The following is a 22,757-nucleotide window of genomic DNA, read 5'->3' on the forward strand; positions in this document are numbered from 1 at the left end:
CAAGTTATCCGCACCCTTGTGTAAGCAAAACCAACAAAAAACTATACAATCTCGGTCGAGACACAGGGCCTCCTAACATTATATATGTAATATTATGTAAATAGATGCCATCTATCTTAAATATATATCCTCAATTAGGAACGAGGCCCTGTAGGCGGGATATGCACTCAAGCATGACACAGGTATAAGTCATCCTTCACGTGCACAGAGACGGGTGTGTGATGATTCCAAAAATGGAACATACTATAAGTATCTGCTACAGATAGGTTCATTGTTTGTTGGACCAAAACTAGTTTTACCCATCTTACCCATCTGTTATAATAATAGCATTAGTTCCTGGTAAATAACATGTTAGTAAAATAATAGAAAATACTAGTTTAGTGGTCAAACACTAAAATTCAACATACCAAAACTGGTGGTGTCCACGTCTACGCATACCAATGATTACGTACACCGAAATAAAGTGATCGGTACTGTAAATTCAGCCATTTTTCACAGTGGAAACAGGGTAAACAATGTTTGATATGCTATTTTACAGGATTCTGTCTATCATACGTCTGTTCTAACGAACTACAATTTCACATTCAGCCAAACGAAGGCCTTTACCATGCCCAGGTGCTGTTTTTAGCGTGAAAATCGCGTGGTTTTTCTTCAATAGATTTTTATTTAAGTAACGACAGTAATTATATGGGTTTTTTTTAGAAACTGCAATCCTTTTGTCACCGAAACGCAACATCTATAAGAGTGTTGCATGAAGCATAGAACAGATATGAGTGATTTCCGAGTCACTGTTGACACTCGAAGCGGAGCTTTCGACGCCATATTTGCTTCGCATACCAAATTACACCTTCGCATACCAAGACACGTTCGACCCCCTGATTTCAAGTATCCGAGTGTTAAGAGTTACGTTTGCTTGGATATGTTGCACTTATTTCTATTGTTTAGAAATTTGAGACTATATTTGGATAGATTTAAAGAATTGTACGTGGCATATTATGACGTCATATAAGAAGATCGTTTTCGCAGGAAATTTTAAAAGCGGCACATTCATTGACCATTGACTAAGATGTCAGTAAGTTACATATGAATTTGTTTTATTGTAAATAATAAGTAATTAGCTCCTCACTGAGTTATTCAAATTGCTTAGATAGCATGAATCATTTTCAAAAGCAATAAAATACTTCGAAATATGGCATTCGACTTATAGATATAGATTTCAGTTAACGAGTTCAACTCTGTCAACGTTTTCACTCAAACATACTGAAATATTTCCGATACGAAACATTTTGTTCTCCCTCACCTACTCCCGGCAATATTCATGGAGGCGATGACAGGACATCGCGGGCGAGAATGACAAGTTCACTAACGGTTTTTCCCGCCAGATTCTGGGAGGACAGCCATGCCAGGGCCTTCTTCTCTATAAGTTCCCAAAGAGTCTTTTCAGAAGCAAACTTCTTCTGTAGACAAGCCACACCTAAAGCTGTCGCCCAGACTGATGTATCCTGTAAGAATAAAGTAATTATATATAGACAGGCCACATATAAAGCTGTCGCCCAGACTGATGTATCCTGTAAGAATGGAGTAATTATATATAGACAGGTCACACCTAAAGCTGTCGACCAGACTGATGACTGATGTATCCTGTAAGAATGTAATTATATATAGACTGTAAGGAATAGGAGTAATTATATATAGAGACAGGCCACACCTAAATCTGTCGCCCAGACTGATGTATCCTGTAAGAATGGAGTAATTATATATCAATCATAATATCAAACGGTAACGACCTACTGTCAAGTAACCAGACAGTTTCACAAAGTAGACGATACCCTGATCAAATGAGTTGATTTGATTGCGCGAGTCCGAGCTAAAGGTTAAAATGCATGCCCTGTGAAGCATAAACGTATTCAGCGTTTTGATAGAGTGATATATATTTAACAGGACATGCATACAATTTTGACAACCATTTCTTCTCGATGATTGCATCATGGGTTTTTTTTATTTATTAACATGATCACATTTTAGTGTTTGTTTTTTTTTGATTGATTAACGTCCTATTAACAGCCAGTGTTGTTTAAGGACCGTGTCCCATGTATGCAGTGTATAGCATTTATGTAGAGCGAGGTGTGCATTTTGGGAGATTGTGGTGTTGTGTCTTGTTGTATAGTGGGACTCGTGTCCTTTTTATAGTACTACATCACTGTTCAAAGCATGCCGCCGAAGACACCAAGCAACACACTTAACCCGGTCACGTTATACTGATAACGTGCGAACAAGTCGTCCTACTCTTTGTATGCTGAGCGCTAAGCAGGAGTAGAAACTACCACTAATGAAGATTTTTCTCGGCCAGGATACAAAACTATTAAGTCGTACTTACAAGATTATCTGGAAGTATTGATTTTAGGAAATCTTCACTTTGATGAAGTGCTCCAGCAAGATCTTGATCCAGTACCCAACTCCCGTCAAATTTCTGTAGATCTATCAGCGTCATAACATCTGATGTTCCGTCATGTTCAATGGAGTTCAATGTGTGGATATGATATCTGGAATATACTATCATGTAATTCGATAAAATATTTCGGTATAAAGTTTTGAAAGCTGAATTTTCAGGAAAAGAGTATATAGAATGTCAATCTTTAAATAAGATTTACAAATAATGAGCTAACAAGTAACAATTGTAAGACCGTTCGGATTTATGACTCATTATAACATTAGTCATTATAAAATTGATCATTTCTCATGTAAAAAAGGAACACATTATTTGTGATAATAAAAATAATATAAATATTCACTGTATTTGCAGGTGTTTTATTTGCTTAAAGTCAGCTTAGCCAATCATTATGTTATTATCATATATAGATATAGGCATATTTAGTCAATTTGGCGGCCATCTTGGAATGCAAAATTGCGGTCCTTCTACTTGAAGTTAAACACTACCAGAATGATCCAAAATATCAATAATACTAAGTACCAATAATACGGATGTAGACGTTTAAAAATGTTAATTTGATTTTTTGCTCGATAATTTACAGATTGAAATTAGGAAACAACTTTAATTTAAACGGCCATCTTGGATTTTAAAATGGCAGTCATGTTGAAATTAAAATAAGAATCAAATTATTTATGTATCAAACACTACACAAATATAAGTACTCTCACTATATTTGCCAATTCATTTAAATACATTATATATAAAGATATAGCTCGCAAAGTTGGCAGCCATCTTGAAATACAAAATGGCGGTCCTTCTACATGAAGTTTAACACTACCAGAATGTTCCTAAGTATCAATAATATGGGTGTAGACGTTTAAAGTTTGGATTTAGCTGGTATAGAACGTGAGTTATGGGTAACAGAAGGTGGTTTTGGACGGCCATTTTGAAAACCAATATGGCGGCCGCTAGGGGCAATCATTTATTGGGGTCCATTTTTTTCTGAAACCATATGTCCCAAAGAAGCCATATGCAAAGTTTCATGCTTTCTTAAAACTTTGAACGATTTTGCCGGAAAATACAGGAATAATGTGCAAGAACAACCGTAATAATACATTTTTCTCCGCTTCCGTAAAATATCTCTCTTTGGGACACTAAATTATTTATTGTTATATTATCATACAGGACGTACGTGATGAATGCCGTAGGAATGGACTACTAGAACCATATACAACGTCACAAAGTCCTTGTCTCTGCAAATATAATTAATTTAACATGTTTAACATATAAAATACTGCAGAATTGCTTTTATATTCGCGAAAGTAAAATTACGTACATCCGGAGCCAATCTTCCGAGAACTTTTAAAGATATCGATGAATACAACGGATTAAGATACATATACTTTTTCACACTCTATTTTATTTAGCTATGTTATGCTATTTGAGTGAGCTGACTTCACACATGAAATAATTCTGACAGCTCTTGCAATCTATTTTGCCCCTTAAAATTCAAGGATCCTGGATGTATGACTACTATTAGCCAATTCTAAAATCATCAGTACGTGCCCCCTTGTTGGATGGTGTCAGATCCTTAAGTGAACGCAGTGAGAATAAGGATCGGTGTTTTAGTAAGGTTAAAGGGACAATTCAGTGAGACTAATTCTTTATATAACCATGAAGCAAAATATGACATAAATGTATTGTTCTACATTACTTATGAAACATATGACAAGAAATAGTGACAAAGTCCACAACATTGTTAAGTATTTTGATTAATACCATTGAAATTCCAAATCGTTGATCAATACGATTACATAATGTAAGCAGGTACAACATGTACGCTGTACCCTTACCCGAGTCAAAGTCACGCAAGTTAAACAAATGCAATACATAACCACTGAGGGGTTGATAAAATTATTTTTAGACAAGAACGTGCATCTAATAATGTTAACACAACTGTAAGAGCGTTTTGAGTAGTTCTAGGCAAACACTTCTTTACTGTACAGGCAAGGGTCAGGGTTCGGCATACAAGGCTATGTGTAATGGCGATTGAACATTTCGCATACATTTGTCTACTGTGGGCTTTTCTGACAGATCACAGTTAAACCAACTAATCTAATTACCATTAGAACTGGTTTGTTTCCGAAATATGCGCAAGCATTTATGTACTCTTAGACCGAATTGTCCCTTTAATATCCAGTTTTGTCATTTTCAAGCATTTGCACCATCATTTTTGTTATCATTACCATCATTGATCATTCATTATTATCCAACACAGATTAGTATTCGTTATAAAATTAAAGTGTACATATGATATGAGATTTAATGAAACGATTTGTTTTCGCTAGCTTAAGCTCGCAAAAAAACACATCTTTCTTCGATGTAAAACCCGTTTCGTAAAATTATTAAAGGCTGGCAAAATGACAACTTCTTTGAGACTTTGTGGCAGGAACCAATTATTACTGTAACCAGGTATATTCCTCAGTTCTGTACGTGTTATTCAACAACAGTCAAGTAGATTATCACCCCTTGTTTACAGAGAGACATATGTGACGGCGACTGCGAAAATGGGTACAGATGCGGCAAGCCTCATTCTGAGAAAAAGCCGTCTAAAATCACGAGACATTTTGCTGTATTTTTCTGTGACGTGATCGAAGACTTTTTATTATTTTTTTCACACAATATATTGACTAGTCTAGCAACACATAAGCTTGGACACCATGAAATGTACAATATAATTAAAGTCAATTTATTACTTTGTTTATCAACTGTAATAAACAACTGTTTGATCTCGTAAATTCTTTTATTCTTCGATCGGCAGATCCAATTATCTTTGCTTCTTGCCGACAAACTTGATAACTGCTGTGAAGACATGATGTGTTAAATAAAATACGACACTAAATTAAATGTGTTACTTATTATATTGGCTTATGAGTTAATTGTTTTGTTTCAAAATAATAAATGTGCATTGTTAATATACTGGAATCCCAAAGATGACACAAGCTTACGCATATTTATAGAAGCACGGACCCGAACGCACCCGGTGTTTACGGGAGATCACTCTAGTTAGTTTCTTAGTGGCGTAATGACAACAACACGTACGTTTACATCTCTCTGAATTGTCATAGTGTGTAATCTGCAATGATGATTACTTGATCAATGAAAACCAAGCCCGGTAGGTGAGATACGATGTTATATTAATGAAGGAACGTTCAAACTGAGTAGTTAAAGTAGTATCACTTTATACTTCGCGATGTTGTGAAACGCGTATCGTACGTAAGCTTATACGTATTCGACAGTTTGAATTAATGTACCATGGCACGAAATCATTAAAATGAGTCAACTATCTACTGCAACGAACAATAGTTGTTGTAGCATTCCAGCAGAAATTATTTTGAATCAGGATAAACCATTTATAGATGAAATAGAGACTGTTGATCAACTTTATTATTCAAGACTGTACACATCATCCGAGGGTAGCGCCGATGCTTTCAGAGAACTTTCGTCAGATTCCAGTGAAGACGAGTGTAATTACGAGTCCGATAAGTCATCAGATGATAATGATGTTGTATTTGTTTCAACAGATCCCACTGAATGTGACACTATTGAATATATAGCACAGGCAAAATTTCGTAATGACACATGTGGCTGTAAAGTGTATGGTGGAGAAGCATGTAGTGTAAAAATATACTTAGAATCGGCATTTGAATTTAGAGAACATTGTCACCAATTAACACATGATGAACTAGATATTACTGTTAAGGCTGAGCTATTTGCTCATCGTAAATCTGGCAGTCATACCCAATCTAAGAAATACAAGATAAAGGAACGAGAGCGACCATATCAGGAGTTTTATTTCAATGGAATCCGTGTTTGTAGAACTACATTTTGTTTTATTCATGGCATCAGCAAGAACAAATTACAGGCAATTAGTAAGTCACTAGATACTGTTGGTTTGATGCCACGAAAACATGGAAATTCTGGAAAAGCTCCGCATAATGCTCTCTCTGTACAAGACAGACAGAATATCAAGACATTCTTGTAAAAATTTGCTAGAGACAATGCATTGCCTATTCCGGGAAGATTACCAATTTACAGGTCTGAAAAAGTGCTTCTTCTTCCCTCGGATACAACTGCCATGGACATTTTTGAAAAGTTTGATTCACTGGCCGGCAAAATGAATTATAGACGAGTGAGTCTACGCACCTTCCAAAGAGTATGGCATGATCTATGCCCATATATCACAGTCATGAAACCATGTACAGACTTGTGTAACTCTTGCCAAATTTTTTCATTGAAATTATCTGCTACTGGTTCAATAAATGATGATGAAAAGAAACAAGTCTTGGAGGAATACTGTACTCATAAGTGATATAAGTCAGGCAAAACAACAGAGAGATGTATACAGAAAGCAGTGCACAGAGAGTAAAGAAAAGTTCAAGTTATTGTCAGAAGCAGAGAAGACAACAGGTAATTAATAATAATGAAATACAAATTAATATTTACATTTTTTGCTGAGCAATAGATTCTTCAGATAGACATCTTTAAATAAAGCATATCAGAATTATTCAAAGTTTATATAGATTATTATTTTAAACAGGTTCCAAGTCTGTTATTACAGCTTTTCAGCCTAGCTTTCAGTAGACTAGAATGTTAAGATAAAGACCACTCGTGTATACATACTGGGGTATATAATATTACATGAAATGCCTTTCAATTTTTCTTACATAAAAAACCTTTAAATTTTTATTCATGAATTGGGAAAAAATCTGAATGTTCATAATGAAATCTTATTTGATTTCAATTAAACTTAACTACATGTACAATGTATTTGATTTTTAAGAACAAATGTATTTATCAAATTAATTATATATAAAAAAAACCCAAATATACTTGATGTAGTAATGCTCATGTTATGTAGAAATGTATACGGTTGTCTTTATTTCTTTGTAGGCAATTCACCCTGTACAGTTGATGGTGCTTTCCACTATTCCTGGGATTTCGCACAACAAGGTCATTTTCCCCATCATGCTCAACAAGTTGGTCCAATCTTCTTTAAGACACCAAGGAAATGCAGTGTCTTTGGAATCTGCTCGGAAGGTTCAGGTAATTAACCCCCGAGTTTTACTTTAATAAGCTTAAGATAATCATAAAACCAATTAATTAATTGATCTTTAAAATACATCAGTTTTATGATTTGCAAATTAAATCAAATCAAACATAATCAATTATTGGTAATTTAAATTACATGTATATCATTTACCTTAAACACCTTTTTTATTGAAAATTTCCTTTAATGATATGAGATTTCAATTAAAAATTGAGTGACAGTGATGATTCCAGTGGTACACATTTGTTGATATTGCCAATGAAACTGGTAGGAATTAACTACAGTATTCCTTTACTTGATCAATACATTGTAATTATTCAACAGGACAGCAAGTTTTCTATTTGGTGGATGAGGCTGAAAGTTCAGGAGTAGGAAAGGGAGCTAACTCAGTTATCAGCATGGTCCATCACTATTTTCATCATCATGGACATGGAGAAGAGATCGCCAACATCCATTTTGACAACTGCAGTGGACAGAATAAAAACAACATTGTGTTGTGGTATGCCCTTTGGAGGGTGATAGTTGGTAAGTCCCCTTCATAGGTTTGTTAGGCTTGAACTTCAACCACAATTTTGTATGTATATATGCTGATCTTAAAATTTTCATTTCTCCATATATAGAATTATGACATTTTCCTGTTTTAATAAACCAAATTGTGCAATAAAATGATGGAATTTCATATTTCAGACATTTGAGATTTAAAAGTCAATACCACATCATGACCTGATTAATTTGTAGCATTAGAACTACATGAATACCTTGAGATTGGGTGGGGAGGTTTAATATATGTATAAATTAGTCACTGACTTTCAGATTTACTATTTCAGTCATCAATCAGTCTACAATTTAAATATTTTGTTTCTCAAAAGATCAAATTAAAATATTCAAATTTGGAACTTATTATAGATTTGCAACAATTAATTATAAGTATTTTTTTTTTATATTGATATTGTACAACAGTAGTACCTATAATATCCTTCTAATGGTAATTTTTAAAGTTTTTTGTAGAACAATGAACTCATTTTTTGTTTTATTGTATTACACAGGTCTTCATGTTGGTATCCAGTACTCGATGATGATTGCTGGCCATACAAAGTTTGATCCTGACTGGCATTTTGGTGTGTGGAAATTGCGCTGGAGATCTAGTAATGCTGAAAGTTTAGAGGAGGTTGCTCGCACAGTTACAACTTCATCACGGAGTGGACACAATATTCCACAGTTGGTTCAAGATGAGGAAAAACCAGTCATCTTTAGGGACTGGAAGTGTTACCTGAAACAATACTTCAAGCCATTGAAAAACCTGACAAAATACCACCATTTTCTTGTGGAATCTACAAAGCCAGGTGAAGTGTTGTGTAAGGAAGTCGGTGACTCACTTCCAGTGTCAGTCAATCTACTTAAGAGAAAGGAAGTCCTTCCATCTGCAGAAGATGAACCAGAGGAAATTGTGTCAAAAGGACTAGATCCTTCTAGACAATGGTACTTATATGACAATATTAGGGAATTTTGTAAAAGTGAAAGTTCAAAAAACATTACCTGTCCAAAACCCACTGTACCAAAGTCAGAAATGGATCTGACAGAAAGCAACCAAGTACCAAATGTTCCATGCAAACGGAAAGGTTTACTTTTACGATGAAAATGACTGCTATATTACATTGTTCACATTTGTAAGGCGTGTCTTGTCTTCAAAAGATCTGTAGTGATGGAAATAAGTTTATTTTATGTAGGAATTTGTGAGCGGATATTCCTTTTGACAACAGAACTTTGTCTTTAAATGTATATGTATATATACACATGACCTTTGATTCTACCACCTAGTGTTGGACTGATTATTGTTTTTAATTGATGATCGATCGATTATGATTTTCCTAAAGACTATCGATTATGAAATTCAATAATCAATTATTAAAATGGGAGATAACTTGTGCTTATTTTATATTGTTCTGAACCTTTATCATTTGTATATTGGTGTAAAACAAATTTTCTCAAAATGTCTTAGACATGTTAGATAAACAATAATTTGAATTAAAAAAAAACACTTCGTTGAACCGTTGCCACAAGATATCTTTCTAAAATTCTTCAGAGAAAATAAAAGGTTGAATACATAAATATAAAAAAAGTTTTCTATAAATGTAATCCAAATTCAAAATTGATAATTAGTAGGTTGTCCTAAACCGATCATTGAATGTGATTTTACAACCGATTATTAACACTAAGTAGCCTTCACTGTTTGTTTTTTATTGGCTGTCTCCCAATTTTTATCTATTCCTAGTGGATATACTAGTACTATTAAACTTAGACTGATTTTAAAGTTGGAAATTAAAAGTAATTGAGGATCAATATTACTAATATATTAGACACAAAATTAGTACCGATGTAGGGAAGTGAAGTAAGGCTGTGTGCATATAAATTTTACATGTATATATATAAATCGGTGTGATTTTAAACGGCCCCCTCCCTCTTCCTTTTCCATTTTTACCTGATTTTTCCAGCCTATTTCTACCAATTCTCAGTAATTATTCCAATATTTTACTGAATGTTATTATTTTACTAGCTTCATGATCTATCAAACATTTAAGAAGTGTGACCATTTCAATATTTATGGCTTTGGAGTTAATATTTAGATTTTGAATTCTTTCAAAAATTTTGACATTAGATTATCTCCCTTTGATGTATATTCATTTGTACGTGTAACGACGTTTTAAAATGATATGGACAATTTATTTTTCGTAATTAAGAAGGGATAACATAAAATATTTGTTTGGTTTTGAAATATATGTTGTTATTCAAAAGTATTGACATGTCAATATATCCCTTTTGTTATGTGTTGCAAATATTATACTTTTATGACGTTATTTGACTTTTGTGTTTTCTGTGTTCAGTGAAGTGATACAGGTAAACAAACAAATTTTTCTCCATAACCGTACCACATAGAGACCTATTTTTTTGGATTTACATGATTTATAATGTAAGCTTGCAAAAAATGTATAAAACTCAATTTGTCAATTTTCCTCATCTGACCCCATTTTCGCCGTCGCCGTCACATATGTGGCCTTATTAGATATAGTTATCGATTGTTTCACCGTGGATAACTTTATCGACTAATCTGGGCTCCTCGTAGTTTTTAACCATAACACAATTATATCGAAGAATATGGAAGAACGCGTTCGCTTGGCTCTGCATATCTGTAAATATGTCACACACACTATGTCTCACCGTTACCATTACTTCGGCAATCTCTGGCATTTATTCATTATCATTATTCACAATTATTATAGATACTTATTTACAGTCATTGAGACATCTGAACCAGACACAATGAATAAACATGGTGACACGGACTTTTCTGTTATCCTTTTGGCAGAACAATAGAACATTCCAATAAAATACGTACCGCACCATAAGACAACATCGTTCCACCCGGTATATCCCAGTAACTGTCTAAATCACGTCTTTGTACTAGTCTACCTCCGTCCACAAGTTCCTTCTTGTCTTTGTCCACACCAACAAATGCCGTGTACCGAGACACAACGTTTGCAGACATACTGAGAAGTGTTATCTCCCCTTTCTCACTATCATCACCTGTAAATATTTAATTAGAGTTATAAGAAATAAAAAATAATGTCTTTATGGTTATATGAAGGATATTTTAATCAAGTTATATGACAATCTAAATAAAAAAAACTGGATTTTAATACTACATTTGTATATTTATGATTTGTGTGCGGAAATTACATTGTTCTAAACAGTTAAAATAAAAACGTTTTCAGGTCTTGGCCCTTTTAGGATTTATATTGAGGATCTTACATGATTGTCTATGTAATATGAAATGTATTAAACGAGTTCTATAATTAATTAGAATTATTTATCCAGTCCTATTAACTCCTGTTCACGAAAATATAAGCACAACATAAATTTCGTCTCTATATCAAACTGACCCCCACGATACTTATGACACTGCCGTATGAGAGCTGAACAGGTCCGGTGTGTGATACATATATTTTAAAACATTTGGGTTTCCATTATTTCAGTCGCATCGCTTTGGTATCATATCTGCAATCTGATTAAAATACCGATCTTTATTATCACTACGTTTGTTGAACAGAGTGGGTATAAGGATCTGTATTTTAATCAAATTGTCCTATCTGTGTCATATACACACGAAACAGCCTCATGGTGTGGACTATCCATGTTGTATGTGCCACAAACATTGATCTGTTGTTTGGATTCTTTGTTTGACTCATTTTACAGCTTGGTAGGTTTAAATATAAGGTATTGTGGTAATATTGTCAAAGTTTATTTTCAGCTTTTATTTAAGAGTGTTAAATTTTGTTTTATGTGTTACGATTCTCAAAATGTTGGCAACATTTGGAGGTGAATAACATTTAAACGTTTTTCTCAACTTGCTAGTATGACAAATATTGCACATATAACTTCAGTGACGTCAATATATTATATTACATAAACATGTATCGTGTACCATATAGTTACCTGCTGTCTCGAAGTCCTTTATCTGGGTCTTTGCTGCAAGACGATGGACAGGAAATGAGTCAGCAGATTCGACCACAGACAAGAGGTCAAAATTCAGGGTGTAGTATATTGAATTTTCCTTACCAATGTCACCTTTCAGAACTACTGAACATTGAGTGTCCTTAACAAACAATAGTTAAATAAAAGATAATTAAAAATCAAAATAATTCAGACAATTTATGGTTTCTAAAATTGATAAATCACAGGTATGTATTTATATAGAGATTGAACGGTGTTTTGATTGCGTTAAAAGTGGTATGAATGCAATTGGATACAGACACATTAAATGTAGCGCGTTCAATCTATATATTTACATAAATAAGTCTACTTTTACATGTTTGTCATCAAATTTTAAACGGTGTTGGTTGCTAAGTTGGGTAACTACGGTAGTCGGGATGACCGAAGATAGAGTTCCGATTGTTGAAAGTTGTAGCTTGATTTGAAATATAACAATGAAGCCGTTCAAATCTTTTCAAAATAAGTTTTTTTTTTCAACTTTAGAATTTGATAATATACCAATAATATCCATTTCGAGAAAAAATGAAGATGACTAAGGCGGGACGACTATATGTATCGTTATCAGTGTAGTGATGCGGTCCGAAGTGGAGCGCCATTTTTGATTTTTTTTCAACCGAGAAAATGTAGGCTACTGTGATATAGCCTACTGTCCGTTGAACTGCAGAATGTATGTCACGGATATATCGGTCTACTAAAGTCATAACAATTACTTGTACGGAGGATATAGATAAGTGTTTGTATGGTGTATGTAAGCTTATTTTGAGTAAGCCGATGATACTGTTTCGGATGATGTATATTTTTTATGGGAACATGTACGTGAACCTATTGTTTGCTTAGAAGCTCCCAGAATAGTTCTCAGGTTTTCTGTATAAATTAATGAGAGGAATTACCGTATACGTATACCGATGTAACTATGGAATTCCCCTGAGGAAAGCCCCCGGTTGTGGCCACGACAAGCGATTCATTTAGTTCTTTATTACCGTTAAAATGCTTGGAACACATATTCTGTTTTGATGTCATATACATATTTAATTGGATCTTATAACGCCTCTTTATTGCTATTTTGAAATCCGTCAACCTATGACGTGGAAACTTTGTTTACATTTCAATGTAAAATCTCCTACTGTCAGCTGAGTACTGACCAGCATAATATTGTCTGTGCCGCCTAAGGATCAGTCTTGAGACCAATATATTTTTGTTATGAATTCAAAACAAATCTGTCATATTTAAAAAGGTAAAATTCACCAAATAAAGTTAATTTAGATTATCATAGGACGCAATATCTTATCCAAGCGTGTACAAGTAGTTCGATCCTGCACTGTGTTTGCATTCATACGTCATTGCAATTACGCTAATTTGAACGCAACGCAAACTCTCATTGACTATATAGGGGCATATGTAAATATCACAAAAGGACACAAATATAGTGTTAGGTGAGAAATAGTCAAATTTATATTACATTAAAAGAGAACAGATTGTTAGTGTAAATAGCTACTTCGCTGTAGCATGCTGCCACTACAGCGACAGAACATTCTACCCAGTAACCAATTCCGTCTTTGCATGTGACATAGTTCGCTCTCTTGCGGGTAGGTGTCCATTGTGACGTCACTATTGTGTTAGCGCAATTCACGTCGTTTTCTCAGAAAAGTGTGATGTTACGCTAGTAAACACATGACGTCACAATCAATACCTACCCGCAAGGGCAGATGACTCTGTAATATGCAAATACAGAATAACCAGTGGTCAACCTCCCTTGCTGATAGTTAGTGTAAATATACTTCTCAAAATGTTTATACAAATATAATGCTACTTTGCTGTACTATTCTACCGCTACACCGAAAAGAACTTTCTACCTAGAAACCTATAACCAGTGGTCAAACTCACTTGCATACCAGTTTCTCAGTCAAGGTGTCGAATATAAAGAGTTTCTCAAAAGTCCAAACAACAAACCCAATACACACATCAGTCTCAGTGTATAGTAGTCCGAAATATTCTGCCATAACCTAGATTTTTATATCGCTCTTGAACCGGTCGTACTTCTGACAGACAAATAAATGTGGAAATTACCTCAGTTAGGTGTTCTACTCCATTGATCAGGGCATAAGTGATAACTTTCTGTCCTTTGAATACAACTGGAGCCTGTTGGGGAATATTGATAGCTGTGCAGCTTGGTGGAAGATTCCATTCTAGATTTAGGTTGGTTACCGGCTGCTGCATGGCATGATTCAGAACAGTCATAACCTGTTAATATAATTAAACATTGATTGACAAGTTTGTCATCGACGCGTGTGTGTATGAGCTGAAGCATCAGATTTATTTGTGATGAAGAGCAAGAACATTCCTCTGGACTGGACAGACTACCGAGTATTTACATCTGTTCCGAGAATGTTATTCAAGCTTTGTAATAGCAACAGGGGTAACAACGATTGAATGCTATTAAGTACTCAGTAAGATATAATAGCAAGTAAAATGGAACACTAAATCAACATCCTAAGTTTATTTAAGGATGAAAGTGTCAATGAAACAAAACTTTATCCTTCGATAAAACCACAGAAAAGGGACAACTGTATTTAAGGATTAAAGTGTCTTTTTAGAGGTTCTATCGAATTATAAATTTAAGTAGGGTATCGATATTTGGAATGGACCGCGAAGGAAAATTTACAACGCTATAAAGTACTCGGTAAGAGATAATAGCAAGAAAGGCGTAACATTGAATCAACATCCTATTTTATATTTATACTTAGTTTCACGCTGAATAATGATATGTATTTCATAAAAGTCCTATTCGAGCGACATATATTGTCAGCTTGATATATCATCGTACCTCCATGCTTATAGTGGTAATTATTTTACATGATATCTGATTGTATGTTATGTTTTGTTAAGTTGAACTCGTTTTCTACATATTCACCTTGTTCTGCAGTTTCTCCTTGTCTGTGACAAAAGTGGCCAACCCATTGGTAACCTTAGCAACATTCCTCACGAGTGATGTGGATGCTCCTTCTCCAATACCAAAGGTAAAGATTCTGAAATTAAAACAAAACATAGGATGAAGAGAAAAGTAGCATAAATCAAATGATGGTTCCAGCATTGCAAACATAGTTCAGTTATAGGATGGAGAATCATAACAGACAACTTTACTTTCACTGACCTTGTATTTGCGGCATTTCTCCTCGCCAGTGTGATGACTTGGTTGGTGTTGGATACGTCTCCATCCGTCAACAGGAACACCTTCAAGTATCAAGTATTATATACTAAAAGTCTTTGAAGATCAAACCGCCTTGGATGTACTGATTTCAGACTGAATTTCTTGATTATCTTGATAGAAATACCATATGGCCAGTTATTGACACGTTTAACTATTTTTGCAATATTCATTTGAACATGAAAATAAAATTGTAAGAAATTAAAAAGATTCTACAAACCGTTCTTAAGAATGAATATGATTAACTCATCACTTAACATAAAGCATTTTTGGAACATCAAAATTGCGAAATTCCTATTCTTTTGGTTCTTTTGATGCGTTTATTGTCAAATATAGGCGTTTTGTTTAATGAAGATTAATTTGGACAAACACATTAGCAACTGGAGCAGGATTTGAAAAAATAAATTGATAAGGCCACTTACCTGTCGGAATTTGGCTGTATGAAGCGGCTGAAAAAGGAACATTTTAAATCAGTACACGCTTTAACTTTGATGAGACCATGCTAAGGGTAACTCCAGAAAGTATGTATTATGTATGCCAGGAATGTTATTAATGTAACTCATTTCGAATGAGTTTTTGCGCAAAATTATACGCTACTTACAAATTAGTTAACATTAATTTATTACATCAGTAGTGGTCCATTATGTTTTTGCCCGTTGTCAGTATAATGTGACCGCAAGTTGCTCCATCATTACCAAGAAACGTTCCACGATTAATTGACACTAGCTGTTCAGAGGCCGTGTATCCAAATCAACAAACCACAAATATATCCACTTATCATCATATTGTTGTACTACTTACCTGGGCATAAAGAGATTCCAAAGGTTGCAGTATTTCTGTACCGCCAAGGTTAGCGTCCAAACCTTTCTGTAGTACAAGTGCTTCCTCTAAACTGGTTTCGTCATATTTCATAGAACTATAATTAAATGTAAAATTTTATTATTATAATAAAACAATTGTAGAAAACTGATTTGATAGATCAGAATGTTCGGCCATTCTATCATCTCATTACAAAAGCTATTTCCAAATAAAAATCGATATCTGTAAAAAAAAAAAAATCATTCGGACCTGCGATTAAATTTCGTATAATTCGCGGTTTAATAGGTTTCGCAAACATATACGAGTGTTGCAGCAAAAACTAAAAATAATTTCAAAGCGTTTTGAAAAAGTCGTTAGGCATGGCAAGTTTAGTGATCTCACCACAAAAACAACAAAACAACAAATGTTGCTTGACAGTTATGTAGGCGAACGTTACACATTGTCAGTTTAATATACCTTTCTGTTATAAGGAATTTTGAAATTTATAGCAATTCCTAAGGAAAGAATTACTATTCATTCAAGAAATATACAATTTCCCATTTTTATATCAATGGCAACATTCTTAAATGCTACGAAAATCACGAAGCCTTTTCCAAAACAAGAACAAATTTCATTTCCCAAGTAATTAATGGAGATTTGTCGGAGTTGGGAGTCTTGGGGCCAGTTCCGTTACAACAAATAACATCACGCAGGATGTCACTCTTTCAATGTTTCCTTATCACTTTCAACATACTCCGATATCATATTACATACCCTTTAACACATTGCATTCAAAATTCATAAAGGTATATATCTATATATTCATAATTTAGCTTAATATATCAATAATATAAATTTATTTTTCCTAATATGGAAAAATGAAATATAAAATATATAAAAATCAACAACAAATCACTTCCGTTCATTACTTTTAATTTGTTTTTCAAATATCATTTCCTCTGGTACAAAACTTACTGGCACTTACCTTGACATAACCCATATGAACAATTCATTACAGGATATATCCTGTATCAATTACAATAACGTTAAAGGCTCTATGAACGTCACTTACCTTGTGAACCACCACTTAAATGAACTCCCAAAAGCTACCACATTAAAGAAGCATCCTACAGGCAGGCTTTTGAGTAGGAGTAGAACGGTTTCTTTTGCCTTCGCGATTCGATCTCCTCCCATGCTCCCTAGCAAGGAAAATTTGGACCGATCATCGACAACGTTTTCATTACTGAGGTATTCTAGGGATTTCTGTACTCTAAACTTACAATGTATATCTCACATGTAAGATGTACTATAGGACAGACTATTTACACTGTATTCACATTCATTCAAGTGTTGCTACAAATTTCCAAATACAAAATATAATCGATAGAGTTTATACCTGAGCAGTCTATAACGAAGACAAATTCTGCTTCTGTCAGTTCTGGTACTGATCTTAAGTCAGGCAGGAAGTCCATCATCACAACGTCACTTTTCAGGAACCCTTCTGTAAACAATGAAAACAGTAACCAAGATCGATATAACATTCTTGCATATGTCGTTGAGATTCAGGACTATTTCAAAGACACGTATTTGGTAAAAACGACACAACAAATTATCAAGAATAAACTTTAAAAAAAACGTTACAGGGATATAAAAACAGATCCGACTGAACTATAAATAAACCGTGATGTAATATCACGATAACTCATTCTGTTTCCGTGAAAATCCTAAATTTTGAGGGTCTATTTATATCAGCCATTCAAGGGTGATGTTACAAACGCTGTCGTCAAATATTACGTGTTTTGATAACATTCATTTTAAGCCAATTAGAAACCTCGTTACGATTAAGGGAAACATAATAATTGTTTTAATCCACGTAGTCGTCCAAAACACGCACACTCTCACTACTGGTATATACTCCACATATCACACACAGGGGAGACAACCCTTATATCATACACAACGGGAGATAACCCTTATATCATACAAACAATCCAAAACGTCGTGTACAGAATGTATACAGGATGAAATGAAACTAATATCTTTAAAAAATCTTTAAAGTTTATGTCAAGAAAAGCCTATTAAATTTACCTTTGCTGTTTTGGCCTTTCTCTAAAATAACCGTCGGTTGAAAAACATCTTCATATTCCAGAGTCAGGGAAAGGTCATGGTCGAATTTGAATTTTGTGGCATCGTCAAGGGTTACCTGTAACGTTACGCCGTATGTAATTTGTTGCTAATCTGAATATATGTATATCCAAATCACTTCGCCGAGATGATATATACGAGACATTGATATGGTTTAGTTATGCATGCTCTTGAAGCCAGATCAGATCGTATTTTTTCATAACAATGAAATTATTATAGTTAAACCGGCACTACGGTATCAACATAGTCACGCGAATTGTTCAGGGTTCTCAAACTTTTTCAGAAGATTTAACGAAATTTACAATACCTTGGCAGTAAACCTATGTTAAAACCATGTTGATAATTACACCTTACATTTGCTGACTTTTTGTCCTCTGCCAACTCCACTTTCAGCATGTCCATCTTTGGCACAATTGCTTTTATCAAATGTTGACCTTCGACCTTAGTCACAAATCGCATCTGGTACTGAATGTCTGTATAGTGAATGGCGTCAGAAGAGGGAGGGGACATCTCGAAACCTTTCAAATACAAAATCGATAACACTTGTACAGATCACAAATGTTCTATCTGAAAATCGACGACATAAATCTATATATGAATGTTTGTGTTATCCACGTGATTATAAACGTTTTATATGCATATACTATTTGTGTCTTTTGCGTTACTTTTACCTCACTCAACAGTTATAAAAGAGGAACCACGAATTGAGATGTTATATTTGTGTGATAACGACATGCACATTTAAAACGTTCATAAGATGTAAATTAGTACCCGTAAGGTTCTAATCTATCAAAATTTTATTTTTCCAGACTTAAGTAAAAAACAAAACCTAAATGTAGACCCGCGAAAATAATCAGACGAAATGGGAAACAATATACAATATACCGTATTCGCCTTCATTACCGCCCCTACCCCTATAAAATGGGAAACAATATACAATAACCGTATTCGCAGTAACTACCGCCCCTACCCCTATAAAATGGGAAACAATATACAATATACCGTATTCGTCATAAGTACCGCCCCTAACCCTATAAAATGGGAAACAATATACAATTTACCGTATTTGTCGTAATTATCGCCCCTACCCCTTTAAATGAGAACAATAAACAATATACCGTATTCACCGTAATTACCGCCCGTAAACCTATAAAATGGGAAACAATAAACAATATACCGTATTCGCTGTAATTACCGCCCCTAACCCTATAAAATGGGAAACAATATACAATTTACCGTATTTGTCGTAATTATCGCCCCTACCCCTTTAAATGAGAACAATAAACAATATACCGTATTCACCGTAATTACCGCCCCTTAACCTATAAAATGGGAAACAATAAACAATATACCGTATTCGCTGTAATTACCGCCCCTACCCCTATAAAATGGGAAACAATATATAAAAAATACCGTATTCACCGTAATTGCCACCTATACCCCTATAAAATGGGAAACAATGTACAATATACCGTTTTCGCTGTAATAACAGCTCATACCCCTATAAAATGGAAAGCAATATACAATATACCGTATTCGTCGTAATTATCACTTCAACCCCTATAAAATGGGAAACAATATAAAATATATGGTATTCAACCCGCCCCAATCCCTATAAAATGGGAAACAATATCCAATTTACCGTATTCGCCATAATTTCCGCCCCTACCCCTATAAAATGGGTAACACTATGCAATATGCCATGTTCGCCTTAATTACCGCCCCTACCCCTATAAAATCGGAGACAATATAACGTATTCGCCGTAATTACCGCCCCTACCCCTATAAAATAGGATACAATATACCGTATTCGCCGTAATTACCGCCCCTACCCCTATAAAATCGGAGACAATATAACGTATTCGCCATAATTACCGCCCCTACCCTATAAAATAGGATACAATATACCGTATTCGCCGTAATTACCGCCCCTACCCCTATAAAATGGGAAACAATTTACAATATACCGTATTCGCCGTATTTACCGCCCCTACTCCTATGAAATGGGAAACATTATACACAATTCTGTATTTGGCGTAATTACCGCCCCTACCCCTATAAGAGCTTCTCCATTTTTCTGAAGAAGGTTTGAAGTTGTATAAACGCCACATAACATTGATTTAACAATGTTTAGAACATGTGATGCCTCTAACATTAGCATTGTTTCCCATGTTGCATGAGCTTGCGAGTGTTTTACATATGAATCACGACATGATAATACGCCTCAGATTAATGTACCATGAGTACAGAAATATGTATAATATAGCTGACCTTATTCGTCCACAAGTTACATTTTGGTTCATTAATAAGCCACGAGCGCTTATTACGGCGAATACGGTATTTGTTAAAACATTTCTAATAATGATTTGAAATCTAATGGTTTAAATCTTTGAACCTTACCCGGAGGAGTGTATCTCGGGTTAAGGACAGTAGGTAATGTGAAGGTCACTATCCCTTCACTGTCGGTGGTCAGCTCTGTGACGTAGGAAAAGGTTAACGTGGCAGCTCCGTGAGGCGGTAGATTGCCGAGTTTACACTCAAACACGTCCCCGGATGTATCAGACTCGGAGAGCAACATGGCCGTGTGACCAGTTTTAAGAGCATCCTTATAGGTTTCTCTGGCCTGGAAAGAAATCAACATAATACCTCATTACCAGGACAATAGGTAAATGTATTGTTGATTTATCATCTAGAATACCTAATAAACAATGCAAAAACATTCACGCAAACAATGTGTGATGTGCTAAGTGGATGGGAAAATGTGTTATAGCAGTTATTTGATTTTTAAACAAATAGTTTCGACATCATTAGTTTTCTAATTTGGCACAAAAGGAATTATGAATGGAGCTGCGAAAACATGTATAGATAAAGCGTAATCATATTTTTTTTTACAAATGTCCGATGGTAATGTTCTTGTTTTCTGTTTAGTTTGAACAGTTAATAAATAACACAGTGACAAAACAACCAATTACGACTCTGTTATGTATGTCATTATTTTATGCGAATTTTGCTTCAACCAAAAATCCTATACATACAAAATCGAACGCATGTCTCTGTACAATGATTTTTCTTTCTACATTATCCTTAGACACAATGTGCACCTGTTCTTTGTCCTGACATTCCGCGACGATGTGACGGCCGTCGATATCAGCCTCGAACTGATACACAGCCGACTGGTCGTCGATCGGGAACACAAACACCGTCTCCACGGCAGCCTCCTTCTGGTTCTCATAGGTCAAGGTCGATTGGACGTTGGCAACGAACCCCTTGATCGTCACATCAACTCCTACCGACTTTAGGGGTACTACAAAAATAAATGGCTACTATATAGATATCAATTTATGAAGCAGCTTTGTCAGCTCAAATTCCTTTTAAAGAAACCTATAAACATCTAAATCATCTAAATAGCGGTTTTATTGTATTTATGTTTCCCTATATATATATCATGTTTTCATACAAAAAAATATAAATAAAGAATGAAAAAACAATTGAAATGAAATTGGAAATATTCGACGTGTAAAATTGTTAGAGTACAAAATAAGAAAAAAACGTGACCAGATAACAAGTGCAAATTTGTTTTCTGTGTGTTGATAAAGAGGTGGAGTGTCTTAAATTTAAATTGAATCTGTAACATATTGTGAGTACATATGTGAACACGGTTAGGATAACTTCCTTGTCCCATATATACATGTATAACAATACAAACATACCCGTCACACTCTCTAGCCGTAATCAAACCCTACCTGTTCACACTAGCAGTAGTCTATCGTTACTTCCGCATTGATGTACATGTATAACAACTTCTGCTACAAAAACCCTCACACAAATATAATTTACATAATATTTTAACAATTTTATCAATTTATAGATTCCAGTAATTAACATTTCTCTAAAATACGGTAGATTTTAACCTTATTTGGCTTGTAACATTTAATGCTAGCCCTGATGTCAATCCTACCTGTTTTAGATCCCGGTAGAACAATTGCCTTACCTTGAGAGCTGGCTCCTTCTTCATGTTGTATCCTAAGACCGTACATTGTCTCCGCTACTGTAACACTCCACCAATATACTTTGGTTAAGACCAATACTCGTGCGGTATCTGTAGTTATTACTGGTTGTTGACAGTGAGCTGTCACGATGTATCACATCAACATGTCATGGTCGATATAGCCACCTAATTAGCATTTTACCATCCGTGTTGATAAGGGTATTTCCACAGAACACTAACTAATCCAGTCGTTATCGTGATATTTCCACTTTTTTCGTTAAATTTAATCGCAATGCAAATATTAAACGCAAGAAAACATCGACAGCAGCGTAATTGTTCACCATGTTCAATCCAATAACGTATGAAAAAAGCAGATATGTCTTGTACGTATCCAAATTAACCAGTTGAGAGATACAGACCATAACACCCCTCACCCCCCGCTCACCCCCTCATTAACCCCCTCACCCCCTCATTAACCCCCTCACCCCCACCTCTCCCGTCTTGTTATAAAGTGCTGCCAACTGTATATATA

The 22,757-nt window shown here is 34.7% G+C and overlaps 1 protein-coding gene and 1 pseudogene across 3 annotated transcripts; one reads left to right on the plus strand and one right to left on the minus strand.

Annotated features, from left to right (window-relative positions):
- Positions 1–709: 709 nt before the first annotated feature.
- LOC138309820 (von Willebrand factor A domain-containing protein 5A-like) lies at positions 710–22,454 on the minus strand. Of its 3 annotated transcripts, none has more exons than XM_069251046.1 (17): positions 22,196–22,454; positions 21,339–21,541; positions 20,638–20,860; positions 18,592–18,755; positions 18,181–18,295; positions 17,489–17,593; positions 17,165–17,291; positions 16,096–16,210; positions 15,717–15,743; positions 15,241–15,320; positions 15,001–15,115; positions 14,157–14,330; positions 12,033–12,192; positions 10,936–11,123; positions 3,624–3,684; positions 2,378–2,553; positions 710–1,502 (listed from the first exon to the last, which is right to left on the minus strand). In XM_069251046.1, exons 1-17 carry the CDS (start codon positions 22,272–22,274, stop codon positions 1,317–1,319), a joined length of 2,298 nt encoding a protein of 765 aa, XP_069107147.1. In that variant the 5' UTR covers positions 22,275–22,454; the 3' UTR covers positions 710–1,316. The 3 variants fall into 3 exon arrangements, with proteins under 3 accessions (XP_069107147.1, XP_069107148.1, XP_069107149.1); XM_069251047.1 differs by having other exon boundaries at positions 718–1,502; positions 22,229–22,452; XM_069251048.1 differs by lacking the exon at positions 710–1,502 and having other exon boundaries at positions 2,384–2,543; positions 22,196–22,453.
- Positions 4,955–10,396, plus strand: LOC138309821 (uncharacterized; annotated as a pseudogene).
- Positions 22,455–22,757: the final 303 nt, after the last annotated feature.

Source organism: Argopecten irradians, chromosome 15 (assembly GCF_041381155.1).
Source record: "Argopecten irradians isolate NY chromosome 15, Ai_NY, whole genome shotgun sequence".
In the NCBI taxonomy this organism is placed as follows: Eukaryota; Metazoa; Mollusca; class Bivalvia; order Pectinida; family Pectinidae; genus Argopecten; species Argopecten irradians.